The sequence below is a fragment of the Tursiops truncatus genome, chromosome 2 (assembly GCF_011762595.2).
Source record: "Tursiops truncatus isolate mTurTru1 chromosome 2, mTurTru1.mat.Y, whole genome shotgun sequence".
Taxonomy (NCBI): domain Eukaryota; kingdom Metazoa; phylum Chordata; class Mammalia; order Artiodactyla; family Delphinidae; genus Tursiops; species Tursiops truncatus.
The window spans coordinates 171,040,233-171,059,270 of NC_047035.1; the positions used below are offsets into that span (position 1 = coordinate 171,040,233).

The 19,038-nt window shown below is 45.3% G+C and overlaps 1 protein-coding gene and 1 long non-coding RNA gene across 2 annotated transcripts in view; one reads left to right on the plus strand and one right to left on the minus strand.

Moving 5' to 3' along the window:
* Positions 1 to 439: 439 nt before the first annotated feature.
* Positions 440 to 19,038, minus strand: part of CUBN (cubilin) — a 266,027-nt gene continuing 247,428 nt past the window's right edge. Inside the window, exons 61-67 of the mRNA XM_019933506.3 lie at positions 13,106 to 13,268; positions 12,539 to 12,744; positions 11,022 to 11,169; positions 9,930 to 10,111; positions 6,396 to 6,561; positions 4,441 to 4,676; positions 440 to 953 (exon numbers count right to left, since the gene is read on the minus strand). Coding sequence (XP_019789065.2) covers positions 846 to 953; positions 4,441 to 4,676; positions 6,396 to 6,561; positions 9,930 to 10,111; positions 11,022 to 11,169; positions 12,539 to 12,744; positions 13,106 to 13,268 — 1,209 coding nt within the window. The 3' untranslated portion in view covers positions 440 to 845. The remainder of the gene's footprint in view (positions 954 to 4,440; positions 4,677 to 6,395; positions 6,562 to 9,929; positions 10,112 to 11,021; positions 11,170 to 12,538; positions 12,745 to 13,105; positions 13,269 to 19,038) is intronic.
* On the plus strand, positions 5,922 to 8,893 carry LOC141278117 (uncharacterized). The gene is made up of 3 exons (XR_012330440.1): positions 5,922 to 6,030; positions 7,044 to 7,256; positions 8,001 to 8,893. It is a non-coding gene; the product is annotated as an uncharacterized lncRNA (long non-coding RNA).

The following is a 19,038-nucleotide window of genomic DNA, read 5'->3' on the forward strand; positions in this document are numbered from 1 at the left end:
AGCTGACGCATCCATCCACGGTAGAGCGAAGGTGAGAATATCTCATTGATGTGGCTTGTAGTCTGTGCAGAGATCGTTTCCCTGGCATTTGAGTAGTACAGGAAGATGCAGTTACACATTCGATAGCGTCTTTCATTCAGTGGGCCCCATGTTCTTAGTAAGATTTAACTTCGCATATTTAACCTAACGTCTCCTGGTTAAAGGCAGCAGAAAACATGGTCAAAGCATTGCTTAACTATGTATAACTTCGCATCTCGTGTTGTTAAACTGCGAACAGACGACAGCGGTACGTAGGGAAACTGCAGCACAGAGAGTTAAGGAAGTTAGCTAGAAAGGCTAAAATTCAAACGCAGGCAGCTTGGCTCTGGAGTTCCTATACTGAAGGACTCATGTACTTTTTTTAAATGGAAATATTCAACTCGAAATTTTACACGTACCCCACAGTGAAAGACAAATTTTAATGAGTTTAAAAAAATAACGCAGCATCACTGTTTGCATTTCAGTAGTGTTTATCATCCCCAATTGGACATTCACAGTGAAAACGGTACTTCTATTTTATTAACTTTTGAAAATGTACGGCACATAAGCCGTAATCATTTCCACCCCTTTAAGGGATTCTAGAAAATTTCAGCTCAAAATATTAAAGAAGCTACATTCTACGTGCAAAAAATGTATACAAATATTGATTCCACATGTGCTTTGATGAAAACCGAAGTTCAGATTATTCTCAGTGGCACAGGCAGGGGGGACAGGTATCAGGATGGCAGAATCCCGTCCAGCGTGAGGTCTGAGGGTCCAGGCCCTGCAGAAAAACCAAAGTGCTGAGCAGACCCGGCCTCCTGCGGTTAGCTGGCCCAGGTTAACTGGATTGCTGACGGTCGGGCTGCATACTCCGCATGAAATTTTATGAAGACACGATGTGACGAGGCCACAAAGGGAGCTATGTCAGTGTCCTAAAATTGAAAAAAGAAAGAGAGAGAGAGAAGTAACAAATTATATATTTCACAGATTTGAAGGTTTCTCCAGAAGGTCAGGTGTAGTAAAGAAGTATGACATAAAGGAGCCTTCTAGAGTTGACAGTAAACCTGCATACATTTCTACAAGTAACCTTGCTAAGAATTGACATAGAGACTTTACAAAAGAATGTTGCTGGGTCTGGTGGAGGTGACGAGGAGAAATGGGGGGCGACTAAGTGGGCACAGAGTTTCCTCCTGGGCTAACGAGAAGGTTCTAAAGCCTTCTGTGGTGACGGCAGCTACACAGCTCCGAGAACTGACTAAATACTCTTGAATCTTACCCTTTAAGTAGATGATTTCTATGGTATGTGAATTATGTCTCAATAAAACCATCACTAAAAATTCAATTTCCAATTCAAGTTCTTACTGAAATTTTCGTTTTTCTGAAGGGACACACAACTTATATCTGCAACTAAAACGAGCATATGAGTAAAATATACTATTTTCCCCCCTTAACATCTGTACTTTCCTTTTGGGGTTGATTTTCATATCTTTTGGGGGAACAGGGTGTGTGGGGGGGGCAGAAGGGGTGGGAGGTAGATGGGTCTCTGTTTTCTCTCATTTCTAAATCATTCATTTAATATTGATTGAGAGATTTCCATGCTGTGGGTATTATTATTAGCACTAGGAATATAAAAAACGAACCAAACACGCCAACAGTCCTGTTCTCACGAATCTTACATCCTAACGGGAGGAGGTGAAGCAGGAAGCAAATAAGTCAGTAACATGCACAGTAGGTTGGATTGTCCTGGAGACAGAGCACATCACACAGGGTCAAGGTTGCAGTCTGGGGACATGCTCCTCTGTTCTGCTCGGGTCCCCTGCCTTGGTCCTACCCAAGAGTCATCAAAAAACAGACTTATTTCCAAGACGGTAAATTATTCAGGTGAGTGCAGCAGAGGGATTTTTTTTCCTAAGAGAGATATCAAGGGATACACAATATTGTACGTTCCTGTGCACATGCACTTTTTCCTTCCATTTCAACCTGCTCCCAAATTTCTACTTGGTATTCTATGCTGACAAACTAGTATGAGCAGATAACAGAAGTTTTAAACTCCCGTTTGATTCTCCTAATTTTCCTGCCATTCTTTCATGTTTCTAGATGTTTGGATTCTGTAACTGAGAGCAATGCCCGTGAACAATGACAATTATCATAAAAGAAAACATCTTCAAATCACCGTATGATTCGACATCTAAGGAGTAGCTCCCACCATCATTCTGTAAATAAACTGACTTCACTGGGCTGGAAATGCTAACGAAGTCAGTGGTATCTTTAAAAAGTAAAACAATTGCACTCGAAACTATGTCTACATTTATAAAATAAAAGTGAAAACTGGGAAAATATTGTAAACACCAATAGTTAAGAAAAACTGACATATCTAGTTATAGACTTGAATTTATGTGACATTGGTTTCAATGGCAGTAAGTTCTCTCAGTGCCTCAGTTTCTCTTATCTGCAAAGTCCAGGGGATCAAATGGGGTTGTATGTTTGAAAGTCACTGAAAACCAAAAAAAAAAAAAAAAGTCATACGGACATACAGTAATGGTATTGTGAAAATGTCTCTTTTTGAAATTGTTACAAATTTCAACTGAATGTCTAAGACTTAATCAGCTTCTAAATCTGGCATGTGACACATTTACTGGGGCCTCTTTTCTGTGGGCCCCTGTGAACAACTGCAAGACAGCATCTGCTGATCAGGTGATGCAAATTCCTCCCCCCAAAGTTAGCTCTGTGTATAAGGACAGAGCTACCAGAGAATTTATTGAAGGGTTGTCTATAAACCAGAGCAGCTTCATTCAGTAAATTAGGCTGCACCCAGAACAGAAAACAACCCAATGATTAAATACGATATACCAGTTTGTTTAATGGTATGGTAAGATGTTAATGATGTATCAGTCAGTGGACAAAAACACACCACAAAACAATATAAAGTACCTGTGCATAGGCAAACATATGGAAAAGAAAGTGTTTAGAAGAATATATGGGAGAATTCTCAGGGTTTTAGAAAAATTTTATCTATTTTTTGATATTTCTGAAAATAACATTTATCAATTTTACGAACTGTAAGTTATACTCTAAAAACTCCCTCGATTTCCAGCAGATGTAATTCTCTGTCAGTTTGATTAGAAAGCACAAATGAGTAAAGAGCAAAATGGTAAGAAACAGGTAACTTCTCATCAGTAGTCACATTTCCCTTACATGAAAGCTCTGTAAACATCTACTTGCACATAAAAATGGGAGGGCACTGAGGGCAGATGTAAGCAGTGCTAAGTCAACATCAGAATTCTAACTTGACGATCTATTACGTTGAGATCTACAAAAACAAACTGTTAGTCCCCAGGCTAATTGTTAATATCCCTGTGCATTTCTTCAAAGAATTCCTACAATTTCAGTAAAAAGTGAACGAAATGGAGCGGGGCATCCAAAGTTTCTATACAGTCAGCCCTCCGTAAGGGTAGGTTCCACATCGCGGATTCAGCCAACCACAGAATCCAGCAGATACACAACCCACGAATACGGAACCCGCAGATACGGAGGACTGACTGTATTCACCGCACGAGGCCAGGTTTTGGTTTTTTTAATTTACTTATTTTTATTTTTGGCTGCGTTGGGTCTTCGTTGCTGCGCGTGGGCTTTCTCTAGCTGCGGGAAGCGGGGACTACTCTTCATCGCTGTGCGTGGGCTTCTCACTGTGGTGGCTTCTCTTGTTGCGGAGCATGGACTCTAGGCATGCAGGCTTCAGTAGCTGTGGCACGTGAGCTCAGCATTTGTGGCTTGCGGGCTCAAGAGCACAGCCTCAGTAGTTGTGGCGCACGGGCTTTGTTGCTCCGCATGTGGGATCTTCCCGGACCAGGGCTCGAACCCGGGTCCCCTGCACTGGCAGGCGGATTCTTAACCACTGCGCCACCAGGGAAGTCCCTAGGCCAGTTTTTATAAGAGTTTTGAGCATCGAGGATTTGGTATCCGTGGGGGCTCAACAGAACCAATCCCCTGCAGATGCGGAGGGAACACTGTAGTTCTATTCATGCAGAAATAACATGGGTAAGTCAACCCTGGGCGGTGCATTGAAATCACATACGGAGCTTTCAAAAAACAGCATGCCACAGATACTCCCCCAGAAATTTTGATTCTGTAGGTTGAGTGGGGACAGGAAGTCTGTGATGCTAAACAACTGCATAGGTGATTCTGATGCACAAGTTTGATTAACTGGTCAAGTTTGGTTAACTATTACTATTAATTTAACTCAATGCCCACTAGGTGGCACTCGTGCTCCCAAAATAAAAAGGAAAGTCAGAAACCTGAATTTGAAAAAGTACCGTGTACTCTCTAACTGCGTGAGTCTGCCTTTAAAGGTGCCTTTTTAAGCTCCTTTCATTATTTAAAAATAACAATTGGGAGTTTTTAAAAGTTTGTTTTACTCACTGCGCCGCAATACGGTCCAGACGATGGAGAGTCAGCATCCGGGCCGTCGTAGAGCAGGAGGTAGTTCTGGACGCATTCTCCGGGATCGTCAATGCTGATAAAGTAGAAGCTGACGGTGACGGGTCTTCCCGCAGGAGCAATGATGGTCCATTCGCAGTGAGTGTTGTTTGGGTAAGTGCCGGGATAGCCAGGGCTGGTGACCGCGCCGCTGTCTCCGTAAAGCGTCCCGCCGCAGTCTGCGAGGAAACAGGTGCGCGAAGCTTCAGTCAACCAAGTAGAAGCCATCAGCGCGCTTTAGCGCACTTAAGGCAACGAGACAGTTGTTCTCTCAAGGTGCTGAGGCCCTCTGCAAGAAAAGCGGGGGCAGGAACCCTTCTCCTGTCCCTCCTGCGGGCTGTACCCCCAGCCCCTCACTACCTGCCCCGCTCCCACCTCCACCAAATATCCCTCCCCGCTTCTCACGGCTTAGGAAGGGCTTCCTCCAGATCTTTGCTTTGAAAATAGTGGGTTGAGAGCACGACGGGAAAACCAGGACTTGGGAAAGTAACTGCAGGAGAGAGTGAGGTTGATCTCGGGTGCTTCTGATGGTGTGGCGCTCCCCAGAGGCAGTGAGCGAGATGATGAGGATATGGGTGAAGTAAAATTCAAAGGGAAATTCCGGGGAAGAACCAAAGAAAGAGGTGTGTTATTTAAGGTTCTGGCAGTAATGATTCTCAAAGTGACTTTACCAGGCTGACAACTGACAGTTCCAAGACTGATATGCTTAACAAGCCGAAGCCCTTTAAGCATTGGTGCTAATTTGTTCGATGCGTTCATTTGCACAGGAAAGCTATCGTTATTTAGACCAGACAGCCATGGGCATCCAGATATCCTGCGCATAGGAAGAAACTGCGTAGCATAATTGAGAAGCACTGGGGTGGGTTTCTGACCACTGGAGGTTTAGTCCTGCCTCTGCCACGATCTAGCTGTGCGTTTTAGGCAACGCATCAGTTTGGTGTTTTATTTCCTTGTCTGTAAAATTAGGGCATAGAGATCATCTCTTACTTGGGGCAGTACCAAGAAATCGTTATCTACAATTGTCTTAATAGAATCCTCTTCTAGTCCTCTAGTACATTTAAAATGAGTCCTGGGCTTCCCTGGTGGCGCAGTGGTTGAGAGTCCGCCTGCCGATGCAGGGGACGCGGGTTCGTGCCCCGGTCCGGGAAGATCCCACATGCCGCGGAGCGGCTGGGCCCATGAGCCATGGCCACTGAGCCTGCGCGTCCGGAGCCTGTGCTCCGTGACGGGAGAGGCCACAACAGTGAGAGGCCGGCCTACCGCAAAAAAAATAAATAAATAAAATAAAATAAATGAGTCCTTTTTATCATTCTTATTTTGAAAGATTTTAGATATTTGGGGGGACATTTCATAAAGAGGTCCCTTCTCTCTTGAGTTAAGTGCATTGACATGACAAATTTCCTTCACTTATTGGTAAACAGCCAACCAAAACTGCAGGAAGGTGCTTACTGCCCTGTAAAAGCCATTAACCACCAGGACTGCCAAGAAATGAAACACGGCCTCCGAGGAACACAGCTGCTTATACGTACGCAAGTATGTGTTCATAACTTGGCTTTCTGGCAAACTTTAAAAAAAGTCCTCAGAGGACTACCTTGATGATCAAACCAAAAGTTAAAAATAATGACAAAATCAGAATTTATAAAGAAACTTAAAAATCTTTGTACCTTATTTGTGCTTTATATGTAAATATATATCCTTTAATATATAGAAATAAAGAATAAAAGTAGCATTTTTTAAATCTCTATACTTTCAGTGTTAAAAAAAAAATCTCTATTTTTAATGGAAAATAATCAAGTACACAGATTGGGGAAAAGGTCACTTTAACTGTCTTCTTCTATTAGACGCTGTATGTTTTTCTCAGCTGCATTACTTTCCCTTACAAAGCGCCAGGGTCTTACCAGAGGGTGATGAGGTCCAGATAATTTCATATCCACGACCGGAAGTTGCACTATCACTCTTAAATCGTAGGTATAGTTCACGGCTTTGGGAGAAAATGGGATTCGGCAACAGAGTCCCACAGAACATGCCCAGCAATGGCGAAGTGCTCTCGCTTCCATTTCTTACCTTTAAAAACAAGTCATTAATGATCACACTTAGACCTATTGTACCTTCTTCTCTGATTTATCATCACTATACGTTAAGACGTGAGACAATTGGAATGACCGCTTTTTTGGGGAAAACTTTGTCTTGTTATGTACTCAATGGAGTGTTAATACACACAGAAGTCCCCTTCACTTGCAAAGGAGAGAAACCAATTTGTAGATCAAAAACCATTTACAGTTGGATTCAGAAATATCTGTTAATCTCCAGTAATTAAAACACGACAGCATGTTTCTATAACCAGCTAGTTGACTGGTGTATAACAAATTAGTTTTATCTTTCTTCTTGGGGAGACACTTTGAAGAAGGTAGTTAAAGTGAATTTTAAAAAGATGGGTCGGGGGAGAAAAATATTATCTGCTTTGTTTCCAGTCAACTCCGTTCTACTTTATTCATCATACTGCATTTATGTTTTTATCTCCCGTTGAAAATTGCTTGGCCATAAAGGGATCATGAAACAACAACATCCAAAGTATGACAAAGTTCAAAACGAAAGGAATTTCTACATGGGAAAAGGACATAATTCAAACAGTCTTTAAAATTTCTGACTCTTGGATTTATTTTAAAAACTATTTGTGAAGCTGAATAGATTTTTTTTTTAAGTCACTGCATGGAGTAGACACGTGTGAAAACAGGAAACGTGTTGGTGTGTGAATGCAGGTAAGCGTACTGTGAATTCAGCCACGGTGTGTCCTCAAGCCCTGCTCCTGCTGCACATTCCCAAACAGCCCCACTCGGAGGAGGACTCTCGTGGGGCATTGCAGACACGTGATCCAGGCAGCGTAGGGTTGGAACCAGCTCCGCATGGATGGAGGCTGACTCTATGTTGACACATGTATTTAAAATCTTGGAAGTCCCTCCAGTCCCTTTTTAATCCCATAGTTTAACATGTGGTTACTTGCCGGTTGTCTTAAGTCACCCGGTGTCTTCAGAGGTGTGGTGGGTCGTCTTGTTGGGTTGTGCTGATCTGCAGAGAGCCCTTTTCTTTTCGGCCGTGCCCCGCAGCTTGTGGGATCTTAGTTCCCCCATCGGGGATCAAACCCAGGCCCTGGCAGTGAAGGTGTGGAGTCCTAACCATCGGACCGCCGGGGAATTCCCTGGAGAGTTTCCTTTTAGGTCTATGGAGTAGCCAGTGGGAGAGGAAAATGCCTTTCTGGTGCTTTTTGGGTCATTCTGCTAAGTGTTTACACAAAGTAGCCTTGCCGTGGATGGAAGAGCCAGTTAGCCGTCGGCAGACAGCGAGGGCTGCCGTAGTCGAGAACGCCCAGCTGCCCCACGACAGCCTTGGCCTTGGGTCTTCTTCCTCTCGTCCTCTTTAGAAAGCTGGTGCTCTGAGAGGAGAAGCGAGACATTAATCCCCACTGATGGGCTAATGGCTGGTCCTTCTCCTTTCTCTCTGCACAGGAGGAATGCGACAAGGAGAGCAGAGGGCACCTCTGGGACTTCAGGTGACTCTGGAAGGGGAAGTGAAGGCAAATGCAAATCCCAAATGGGGTCCAGAGCTTGGTGTTCGCGTGGTATGATACGGTCAGAGTCCTCAGTGAGAAATTTCCGTTCCCATCGCCGTGTACATGAATGGAATGCTGACGCTGCAATGAGCCGTGCCGGAATCTTCCCGCCGAAAACCAGACACAGCGGTGCTTCACAGGCCTGAGTCGCAGTCTCCTGTCCTTGCTTATCGCACAGGAAGTTTCAGACCCGTTTCTATGAGATAAGGAGGGGCAGCGGGGTGGAGGGGGGCAGTTGTCACCCCTCGGGGCTGGAGAGTCAGCCCTTGCTCCCCAGCATCCAGAGGCAAATGGCAAAGTTAACTCCAGTCGGGCTTCCCCGGTGGCGCAGTGGTTGGGAGTCCGCCTGCCGATGCAGGGGACGCGGGTTCGTGCCCTGGTCCGGGGGGATCCCACATGCCGCGGAGCGGCTGGGCCCGTGAGCCATGGCCACTGGGCCTGCACGTCCGGAGCCTGTGCTCCACAACGGGAGAGGCCACAGCAGTGAGAGGCCCGCGTACCGCAAAAAAAAAAAGAAAAAAAAAGTTAACTCCAGTCGATCAGGGTCAACTCAGGCTTGAGGCGAACCACGGGTAGCTGCGCTGTGACTAGGGGCCGTCAGGCTGATTCTTCCGTATCCCACCCCTCCCCTCGTGTCCGCTTTATGCTCCACGCCACTGTTCAGACTCCATGGTGGGTGAGGTGCGTAGGTGTGAGTCTAATGACCTGACTGACGGAAACACTCCTGTCTCTCCCTCATTTCCTCTCTGGTACATCTGTGTCCTCCCCAGTCTCCTACTGTGGCTGAGGTCCCCCATGAAAAGGCATGAGCTTCCTGAGTACTTACTGCACTAGAGGTTGCAAATAGTCATTAACAAAGGACTTCGATGAATTTTATAGGGGGAGCTTTCCAGGATAACAAAACTCTGTAACAGGCATAAAGGAGAAAACAAGCTGTTTGGAAACCTTACGGGAAGCTTCGCATGTACACGAAACAAAGCCGACTTCGGGTGTCTTGGGTTAAGGTTTCGATGTGAATTCACTTCAGAGGGATTCAGCATCTTTGGACATACAAGCCTGACAGGGCACCTCCGTTTATTTCCTAAGAGTGAACACATTTCCAACAGAGTCTGCAAAGGACGCTGGAGGGAGCTGGAGGGTTTTTATGGCAAAATATGGGCAGTGAGTTCCAGACACAGGAGGGTTCTCTCTCGGTGGGGCGGGGGACAGGCAAACGGCAAAGGTGCTTCTTCATCCAGATGGGGAGGAAGGAACAGACCACTCTACCTTCCTCTGCCCAACGCGCGTCAAGGAAAGACTCTCATTAGAGAACACTGAAGTTGCTCCAGACTTACTGTGGCCAGCAGGGAAATCAACTATTCAGTCTCACGTAGTTTCATTTTTACCTCGACACCAGGCACACTTAAGTCAGAGTTCTCATCTGTGTCCAAAACTAGCACGTTGCACTTGGACCTCCCTCACTTCCGGTCTCAACTCACACATTAGCTCCTTTAAGAAAACTTCTCTGTTCCCAGACTAATTAGGTGCCCCTCACCGTGCTGGCTCTGATAGTCAACAGGATGGACAACTTCCTGTCTGTCTTTCCCACGGAAGTGTGAGCCTCCGGGGGACCCTGAATATGTCTTGTTCCCTCCTGGATTTCTGGTGTCTGGACCTAGGAGATGGTTGGCAATTGCCTAAGTATTTAGGCAATGGAAGGATAATGAATAACTTAATGAAATGAGGAAGGGATATGATTAGCAGTAGCAGAGAAAAACGAGAAAAATCTTAAGGGATCCATTATCTTCTAAATAATTTATTTACATGATATTCAAATGTATGTTACCTCCAAGAAATCACATGTGCAGTCGCTTGAGTCCTCGATGTCAAAGGAGTGAAAGAAGAGGGAGATGGTGTGGTTATGAGGGGCTGTGAGCACAACTGTGCAGTTCACGTTACTGCTGTAGCCGCCCGGCCAGCCGGGACTCCTCAGGTTGCCAAATGCCTTCTTATATTCTCGGTTGCAATCTTAGAGGAAAGACAACAGTCGTAATTAACGTATGCCGCGCAGTATTTAGTGCTCCTTCAACTTGACAGGAATAATTCAAAGAGCTTATTAAATGGGAACAAACTTCAGAAAAGAAGCTAACCTAGCCCCTTCATTTACCTTTGAGATTACTGAGATCCCAAGACTTACAGCGAACGGCACACTGAGCAAATGCAGTGCAGTGTCTTCACACAAAACACCCCCGTGTGAGATAGTAAATGAGTACATGTGCACCCTCTCCTGTGAGGACAAACATTCTAGCATTCTCCATGCTTTTCTGATGACATTTAGACTCTTCGGGCGTAAAGGCTCTACCTCCAAGACAGTTTTGCGTGAAGATTTCTCTTCAAATCCTTTGATGAATTATTTGTTCTGATAGAACTGGCAACTTACAGTTCTTGACCATGTTTGGTAAAAAAAATACCCAGAGCGTTTTCATTTGTTTGTTTTAATCAAAGGCAGCTTTGGTTTTAATCAAGCTTGAAATGAACATTACATAAAGTGTTCTCTGGAAATAAACGTCTCAGTGACAGAAGCAAGTAATTCTTTCAAGGCTCCTTGGTTTTTCCAAAGTAATTTTCTAAGGTATAGTGATTCTTCTACATGGTTAAGTGAAGAATTAATACAATAACTGGTATACTTTTTAATTAATGACATGAACTTTGAAGGATATGCTGCCATTCTCGACACTTTAATTAATATTTTATTCGCTTCACCTCTTCAGAAGTCAACCTTAGTAATTTGCTAAATTGGGCCTGGCTTCTAGTAAACCACACCTCATGTGGGTGTGGTTTATGTCAACAAACCTTAATTTACTCCAGGGGGTCAATTCTAGCTGTAATTGTAATAATGGCAGTTTTTCTGAATAAAAGATGAAACCCCAGAGCTCACCTGCAATCTGATAGGTAAAACCCACTCTAGAGTTTATGTTAAAAACTTCTGATTTAAAAGTGACGATTGCGGTGCTCATGGAAGAATAAAATGTGGGTACAGCTGAAGCATTCCTGCCGCAGAACCGAATTCCTGGACTTCCATTACTCTGAAATGAAACGGAAGCCAAAGGCTGGTGGATTTAGTAACAGAAGAGAACAGGCCGCAGCAGAGATTAAATTGCACACAAAAATATGGCTTAAATATTCAGCCGTGGAGACCAGTTACAGAGCTTAATGCACTCTGCAGTAAGACTTCACCTTGGCCTTGGAATCTACAGGTGTCTCGCAGTCTTCGAGGGGTGTGGGTGGGAGGTAGGGGGGCCACATTTCCGCTGAAACCATGGGGTGGACGCCTGCCTACTGAAAATAGGACCTTCCCGGGGCTTCCCTGGTGGCGCAGTGGTTGAGAGTCCGCCTGCCGATGCAGGAGACACGGGTTCGTGCCCCGGTCCGGGAGGATCCCACATGCCGCGGAGCGGGTGGGCCCGTGAGCCATGGCCGCTGAGCCTGCTCGTCCGGAGCCTGTGCTCCGCAACGGGAGAGGCCACAACAGTGAGAGGCCCACGTACCACAAAAAAGAAAAAAAAAAGACCTTCCCCCTCACTCCGCTTCCTATCCAAGGCCTGTGCCGTTGCTCAGAGCGCATCCAGGCTGTCGGAGGAGCTCAGCACAGTTCTCCTGGGGCTTCTCCATTGTTCTGAACTCTGTAAGGCTAACCAGCACCGCTCCTGGCCCTGCCTCACCGCCGCTTAGCAAACCTGGAGTGGATGACCTCCTCGATCCGGAGAGAGACAACCCGGGTGTTCCCAGGAGCCCCCGCTAGGCGTCACCCTCAGTTCAGGAGCCCTCCCTCTACACAAGTTCCCGGAATAATCTGATTGCTCATGTACAGCGACTACCTATTCACATGATGATGACGCCCTGATCTTCAGGCATTCTGTCGACATCACACTGCTATGGTCAACAGTCTCCTCAACATCTAACCCCATGGGCAATTCAGACTCATCATTTTTTTTTTTTAAACAAACAGAGCTTTGCTCTATGTTTTTAACCATGAATATAGTCCCACTAGACTGGTACCAAATGCCTTCTTAACTGTTCCTTTCAATTCATTCCACACACAGATCCCATTGACTGCAGAAGTGCTTCTCCATGGAGCACTGCTGTCAGAACGCCAGAGAAGTTCATCAGAAATGCAGGTTAATGGGCGTAAGTAGGGGAACCGGTCTCTGAGAGTGGGCCCAGCCACAGGCACTTTTACCAAGACACCCAGATGTTTCTTAGGCACATGACCTACAGACCAAGTTCAGGTTTCTTAATGCCTATAAATAGAGGGTTTTGTAAATGGCTGAAAACCACATTAGGCTGGAAGTAACTCTGAGATCTTATGTAGTCATGCCCTCATTACTTCAAGTGTTTTGCAAATACTGGTGAAAAGGTCATACATGTGACGGTCATTCATCCTACAATTGTTACCTCTGGTGGGTCCTGAAACTCTAAGTAGTTCTGGTCACAGTCTTGTGAGTGCAGCGCAAGTGCCCACACAGTAATCATGACCTGCTGATGTAGAGGAGCTTCAAGGACCCAAGTACAGGCGGAAAATGGGACAGCTGGGTCTGATGAATTGGGTGACGAAATACTCTGTGGGGTCCAAGTTGCATTATATGTTCCGCCACAAGGCACTGAGATGGGAAGAAAGAAACAACTTAGAAGACATTTTACTTGTAACTCATCACACATATTTAAAATTCTGCTTTCCTTACTCTTCCAGCCCAAAGGAGCTATACTTACATCATTCTATGAAGGATTTACAGTCTATATTCTTGACTAAGAATTGTACCAAATTTGTACCATGGATTAAACATGGAGTAATTAACGTGGTGTTTAGTAACTGACATTGAACTTGGACAGTCATTAACATTGAGCACAGTAATTAACGTTGAGTTTAGTCATTAACACTGAGTATAGATATAAGCATGGCAGTACTTTTAGTGCATAAATACACGTCTTTCACACTATGTAAAAATGTCTCAGTTTACTCACTGTCCACGATGGTATATGTAGCATTAAATCCTTCCCTTTCTAAAGTTAAGTCACTGACAAATTGAACTGTAAGGAAGTTCCCAGAAGAAATAAATGGAGCAGGTACGGTGGAACCACAAAATGTTCCAGCCAAGTTGGCATTTTCACTGTCCCCATCATATAACTGAAAAGAAAAACAGCTCATTAGTTATCCATTATTCACAAAGAAGCTGCATATTTTACACTAAAATGGACATGAAGTTACGACAGGTCATGGTTAAGAATTTTACACTAATGTTCTTTTTTAAAAAAAAATATTTATTTGGTTGCACTGGGTCTTAACTGCAGCTCAAGGGCTCCCTAGTTGCGGCTCACTGGCTTCTTTAGTTGTGGCACGTGTGCTCCTTAGTTGCGGCATGTGAACTCTTAGTTGCGTCATGCATGTGGGATCTAGTTCCCTGACGAGGGATTGAACCCAGGCCCCCAGCATTGGGAGCACGGAGTCTTAACCACTGCACCACCAGGGAAGTCCCTACACTAATGTTCTTAAAGCTAGTTTTAATTTAGGAACAGAATTGCTATTGAATCAATTATACTATAATGATTTTTACTAAAAACCTGGTATATTGCCTGAAGTTTTTTTTTTCTCATTGGGAAAGTAAAATTCGATTTAAAAAATGATGTGTCGTTAGAGCCAGCAAACCCATCGTACCGTCACCTCCGCCCTCCCTGCCGCGCTGCTCCAAACCATCACGGTCTCTCGCCTGATTCTCACTGCAGCCTCCCCCTGGGTCCCCCTGATCTGCTCTTGACCCTCTAGAAGCTGTCTTCAGCACGTCAGCCAGAAGCTACAGTTTAAATGTAAGTCAGAGCAGGTCACTGCTCTGCCGAGAACCCTCCTCACTCCTTCTCATCCACTCAAAGCCGTTACAACGGCCTTCGAGGCCTCAGAGGATCTGCTCCCAGCCCCATTCCCGGCCTTTCCCATATGACCTCTCATTGCCACGTTCTTTGCTCTGCTCCCTGCGCGATCCTGGCACTCCTGCATCCCAGCTGTTGCGTCTGCAGTTCCCTTTGCCTGGAATGCCCTCCTATTTATCCTCCTGGTTTCATTCCCCTCTGTTGCTTTAGGCCTTTGCTCAGATACCACTAACTCACTGAAGCCTTCCCTGAACGCCCCTATTTAACATGCAAGCTCTCCCAATATCCCCTTTCTCCTTCCCAGCTTCACTTTTTCTCCAGAGCACGTATTCCCTTCTACCTCATACTTATGTATATATTCATATATAATTTAATTGACTGTCTTCCCCTCTGAAGAGAATACAAGTTCCATGAAAGCACAGGCTGCTGCCTGTTCTATTCACTGCTAGGTCCCCAGTGTTCAGAAGAGTGGCACACAAAAGGCACTCAATAAATACCTAAGGAGTGAAAAAGTGATTCCTCTCTCCCGCTACCCACCCTGCCAAGCCTGCTCTCCCCAAGTCGTCTTTATGTCAGTAAAGGGCTCAAGCCTAACACCTCAGCCACCCTGATTCCTCCCTGTGTCTTCCTGACCCCGCATCTACTTTGCTCCACCTTCAACATCTATCCCAAGGGTTCCATGTCCACTGCTCCCACGGTGCTCCTTCACCTGCATTGTTGTAACATTTCCTGACAGCTCTGGTTCCACAGAGCATTCTCCACCGAGCTGCCTGAACATTTGCAAGCTTAGAGTAGAATATGCTCCTGCCTGGCCTACAATATCCCCGTGGATCCCCACTGCATCTGAAGTAAAACTCCACCCTCTTTACCGTGGCCTACAAGCCCCTCTCTGGTCTGGCCTGGGCCGCTCTGGGCCGTCGCCCCCTCCCCACATTCCTGTAACTCCCCCAGGCCCTGAAAAGTCTCTCTGAGCTGCCCCTCCTGCCAGGAGCTCTCTGCTCAGCCCTTGGACAGCATCATGGGGTCTCAGCTCAGACATCTCCTCCTCAGAGAGCCCAACCCTATCTAATGGGCGCTTCCCCAATATCTTCCTGTTCCTTTTCCCTACGATGATAAAAACGTACCTTTTTTTTTTTTTTTTTTTTTGCGGTACGCGGGCCTCTCACCGCTGTGGCCTCTCCCGCCGCAGAGCACAGGCTCCGGACGCGCAGGCTCAGCGGCCATGGCTCACGGGCCCAGCCGCTCCGCAGCATGTGGGATCTTCCCAGACCGGGACACGAACCCGTGTCCCCTGCATCGGCAGGTGGACTCTCAACCACTGCGCCAGCAGGGAAGCCCAAAAACGTACCTTATTTATTGCTTATTGCTTATTTACCTCTTCTGGTCTCTCACCCATCAAGCATGTAATTCCCACGGGCAGGGGACTTTGATTATTCACTGTGTGTCGCCAGCACCCAGAGCAATTCCCAGGCACAAGAACCTTCAGCAAATGTCCATTGAAGTAGCGAGTGCTTGGATTTCTCTCAAACACATTACTAGAAAACAAAGTGTTGGGACTTCCCTAGTGGTGCATTGGCTAAGGATCTGCCTGCCCATGCAGGGGACATGGGTTCGAGCCCTGGTCCAGGAAGATCCCACATGCCGCGGAGCAACTAAGCCCATGCTCCACAACAAGAGAAGCCACCACAATGAGAAGCCCGCGCACCGCAACGAAGAGTAGCCTCTGCTCACTGCAGCTAGAGAAGGCCCGCACACAGCAACGAAGACCCAACGCAGCCAAAAATAAATTAATTAATAAATTAATAAATAAATAAAGACTTGACCTTTAAAAAAAAAAAACTCTAACATCAAATTTTCAAAACAAACAAAAAAAAGTGTTCTTCACCTGAGTAATCTCTATTGCATTTCTAAAACAAGTATCTGTTTGCCTATCCAAATATTGAATTTATAACAGGACCATGGTGGGTTATAAACCTCAGCATAGCCATTACCGCTGACATTATTTTAAAATGCTGGGAATACAAAAAAAAAAAAAAAAAAAAAAAAAAAAAAAATGCTGGGAATACATAAAATAGAAATGGTTAAAAACAGTCAAGTCAAAATAAACACAAAACAAATTTACCACTAGATGGCACTGTTTCTCCTGCTTAAACGATTTTAGTAAAATTTAGTAAAATTTTAAAGCCAAAAGAAACCAGAGAGTTGAGTGATCTAATCCCCTCATTTTATAGAAGAGCAGATTTGCCAAGTTTTAGGTAATGTACCTTTTCTGGTAAACAAGTTAAAATTTTATAACCATTGCTGCCTCTATAATCACGTTATATTGGCAAGCATTTTTATTCTATGTACTGTGTGCCAGGCCTCCAACCAAGGTTCTGTGTATACAGGGATGCATAAAGCACTTTCCAGACACTAATTTGACTCACGAATAATGAGAGGGAGAGATTCATAAATTAAATATATGTGTGTGTGAATTATACATAAAATAGAGAAACGTAAGTGCTACAGGAGAAAAATTCAATGTATCAGGGTAACCCAGATGATCGAGCCAGGACAAACCTCATACGGACATTTGAACTGGTATTTGAAAGTAAGTAGAGACCTTCCAGACCTAGAAGAGAGGAAGGGCATCCCACCCTGATGGACAAGGTATGGAAGGCCATGGAAATAAAAACGGCCTGGCATGTGTCAACACCTGCCCACACGGTGACCAACCTGGAGATCAGGGTGAGAGAACAGAGATGGGACTGGGAAAGTTCACTGGGACAAGACTGACGTTTCCCACACTTCACGCGAAGGACTTTGTATCTTCTCCTACGTGAGCGGTAAGATCTGATGTGGGTTTTAAATAGGTGACTGGTCAGGACGATGGAAGGAAATGTCCTACATGCCCGGCCTCGAGCTGGCGTTTGCATTAGTTCACTCACTGCTACCATAAAACTTCTCCTAATGGAGCTGAAATAGGACAGCTGACGGAGGCTCCTGGCCTTCTGTGTAACCGAGGCCAGGATTTTCTTCCCCTGCTCTCCCATCCCTGACGCCTCCACCATGACCTTGAGCAGGGTGGCTTTATAGAGAATGGCAGGAGGAACCCTAAGCAACGCTGCTGATGCGAAACCCTACGCGCACTAGGAGGTAGATGGTGCCGGGACCGGCACCGTCACCAGCCGCTGCGTAGTGCCTTCCGGGAGCACACACTGCTGCCATGACGGCTTTGGGCCCGGGGCTTGAATTATGTCCTAAGTCTTAAGTCTTGTGGACGCAGATAAGTGCTGAGAGGAATTTTGTGTTTTCTCGGCTTGTAAACCTCTTTAACAGTGGCACATATTAGAATCTAGTTAAGGCCCGGAAGGAATTGCACAAATAATCTAGTGGAAGAGAGCCTCTGACTACACCTTCTGCCAGATCTTCTCCTGTGCTCAGCCATCGACTGGAGCAGCTAAAGGAAGTAGGGAAGGACATTTTGGGATTTTAATTTCTATGAACTTTTAATGCATGAAGGCAATAGGCTTTGATATTGGGCTTTAATTCTTTTTAAATTTAACTCCAGGGCTTCCCTGGTGGCACAGTGGTTGAGAATCTGCCTGCCAATGCAGGGGACATGGGTTCGATCCCTGGTCTGGGAAGATCCCGCGTGCCGCGGAGCAACTGCGCCCATGAGCCACAACTACCGAGCCTGCGCGTCTGGAGCCTATGCTCCGCAACGAGAGGCCACGACAGTGAGAGGCCCGCGCACCGCGATCAAGAGTGGCCCCCGCTCGCCGCAACTAGAGAAAGCCCTTGCACAGAAACAAAGACCCAACACAGCCAAAATTAAATAAATTAATAAATAAATCAAAAAAAAAATTTAACTCCGTAATTTTAGACATTAGTTTCCTTAGGACTTTATCGTTTAACATTTCCCTGGGAATGTGATAACGGGAGAATTCTGATAGTCTTATTTGAAGCATCTCTACATTGCATCTCAGAGTGTCTTCATGAATTCTTTGATTGTACTGTGGGACTTCTGGACAACAGGCCTGGGCATAATTTGGGATGAGAGTGAGAGTAGAGAGGGATTTTTTAGGTTTGGGGTTGAACTCTGATCCTTTACAGAACCTTTTTGGGAAAATGTTTTCTTGGTGCCAGTGATCTCAGGAAGATCCACTAAGGGGCAATGACGAGAATCACCTCTAACTGCAGGAATTTTTATATAACAATAAAAAGTAGTATTATCGTATGAAATCATTAATATTATTAATATGACTATTATGTAATCTCAGTGCTCTTTTCCGGTGTCTGGCATATAGTAGGTGCTCAAATTAACGTTTATGGAATGAATGAACAGCAGGTACTACCCCATAAGGATAAGGATCTGATGCCCCCATAACTGCTGACGCATCCCCAGGGATCGACAGCCCTCCTCCCACGGCCGATCACAGACTGAATGGTTAAGCCCAGTGGGTTAAGACAGAAGTTTTCCACGGGAACAGTACCATCCCCTAGGGAGTGTTTTGCACGAGTGTGGTGTTTTGGGCTCATCACAATAGCTTGAGGCTATAGCTGGCGTTTAGCACCTAGAAGCCACGCTGCGGAATCCCATCAAAATTCAGGACGCGTCTGCAAAGTGAAGATTTATTCTAGGTCCTACGTACCTATGAATGTCCCACCAGACATGTGTGTAATGAAACTGTTTAAAATTCTTTATCCCAGGACCTAAGCCCACTCTGTATATAAACACAAACATATTTTGCACAGTTTTAATATATACCAAATTTCCAAGAAGGCAACTATTGCGTAAGTTGAGGGAAGTCTGTAGTTTGTTCTGTTTAGAACCATTTGGTTTGAGTCTTCCACCATTCTGGAAATTCATATTGTGGACGGGCGCTGCTATTGGCATTTCAGTTGCCAACAGAGCTACCCCGTAGCACTTTAAATGTATGCCTGTGCATTGCCACAAGTCCACATATTAGAAGAATCTGACTGCTTTACCTAGTGACTTAGCATAGCTGTATCAGAGCATTTACATATTGAAATACACACTATTCTACGGG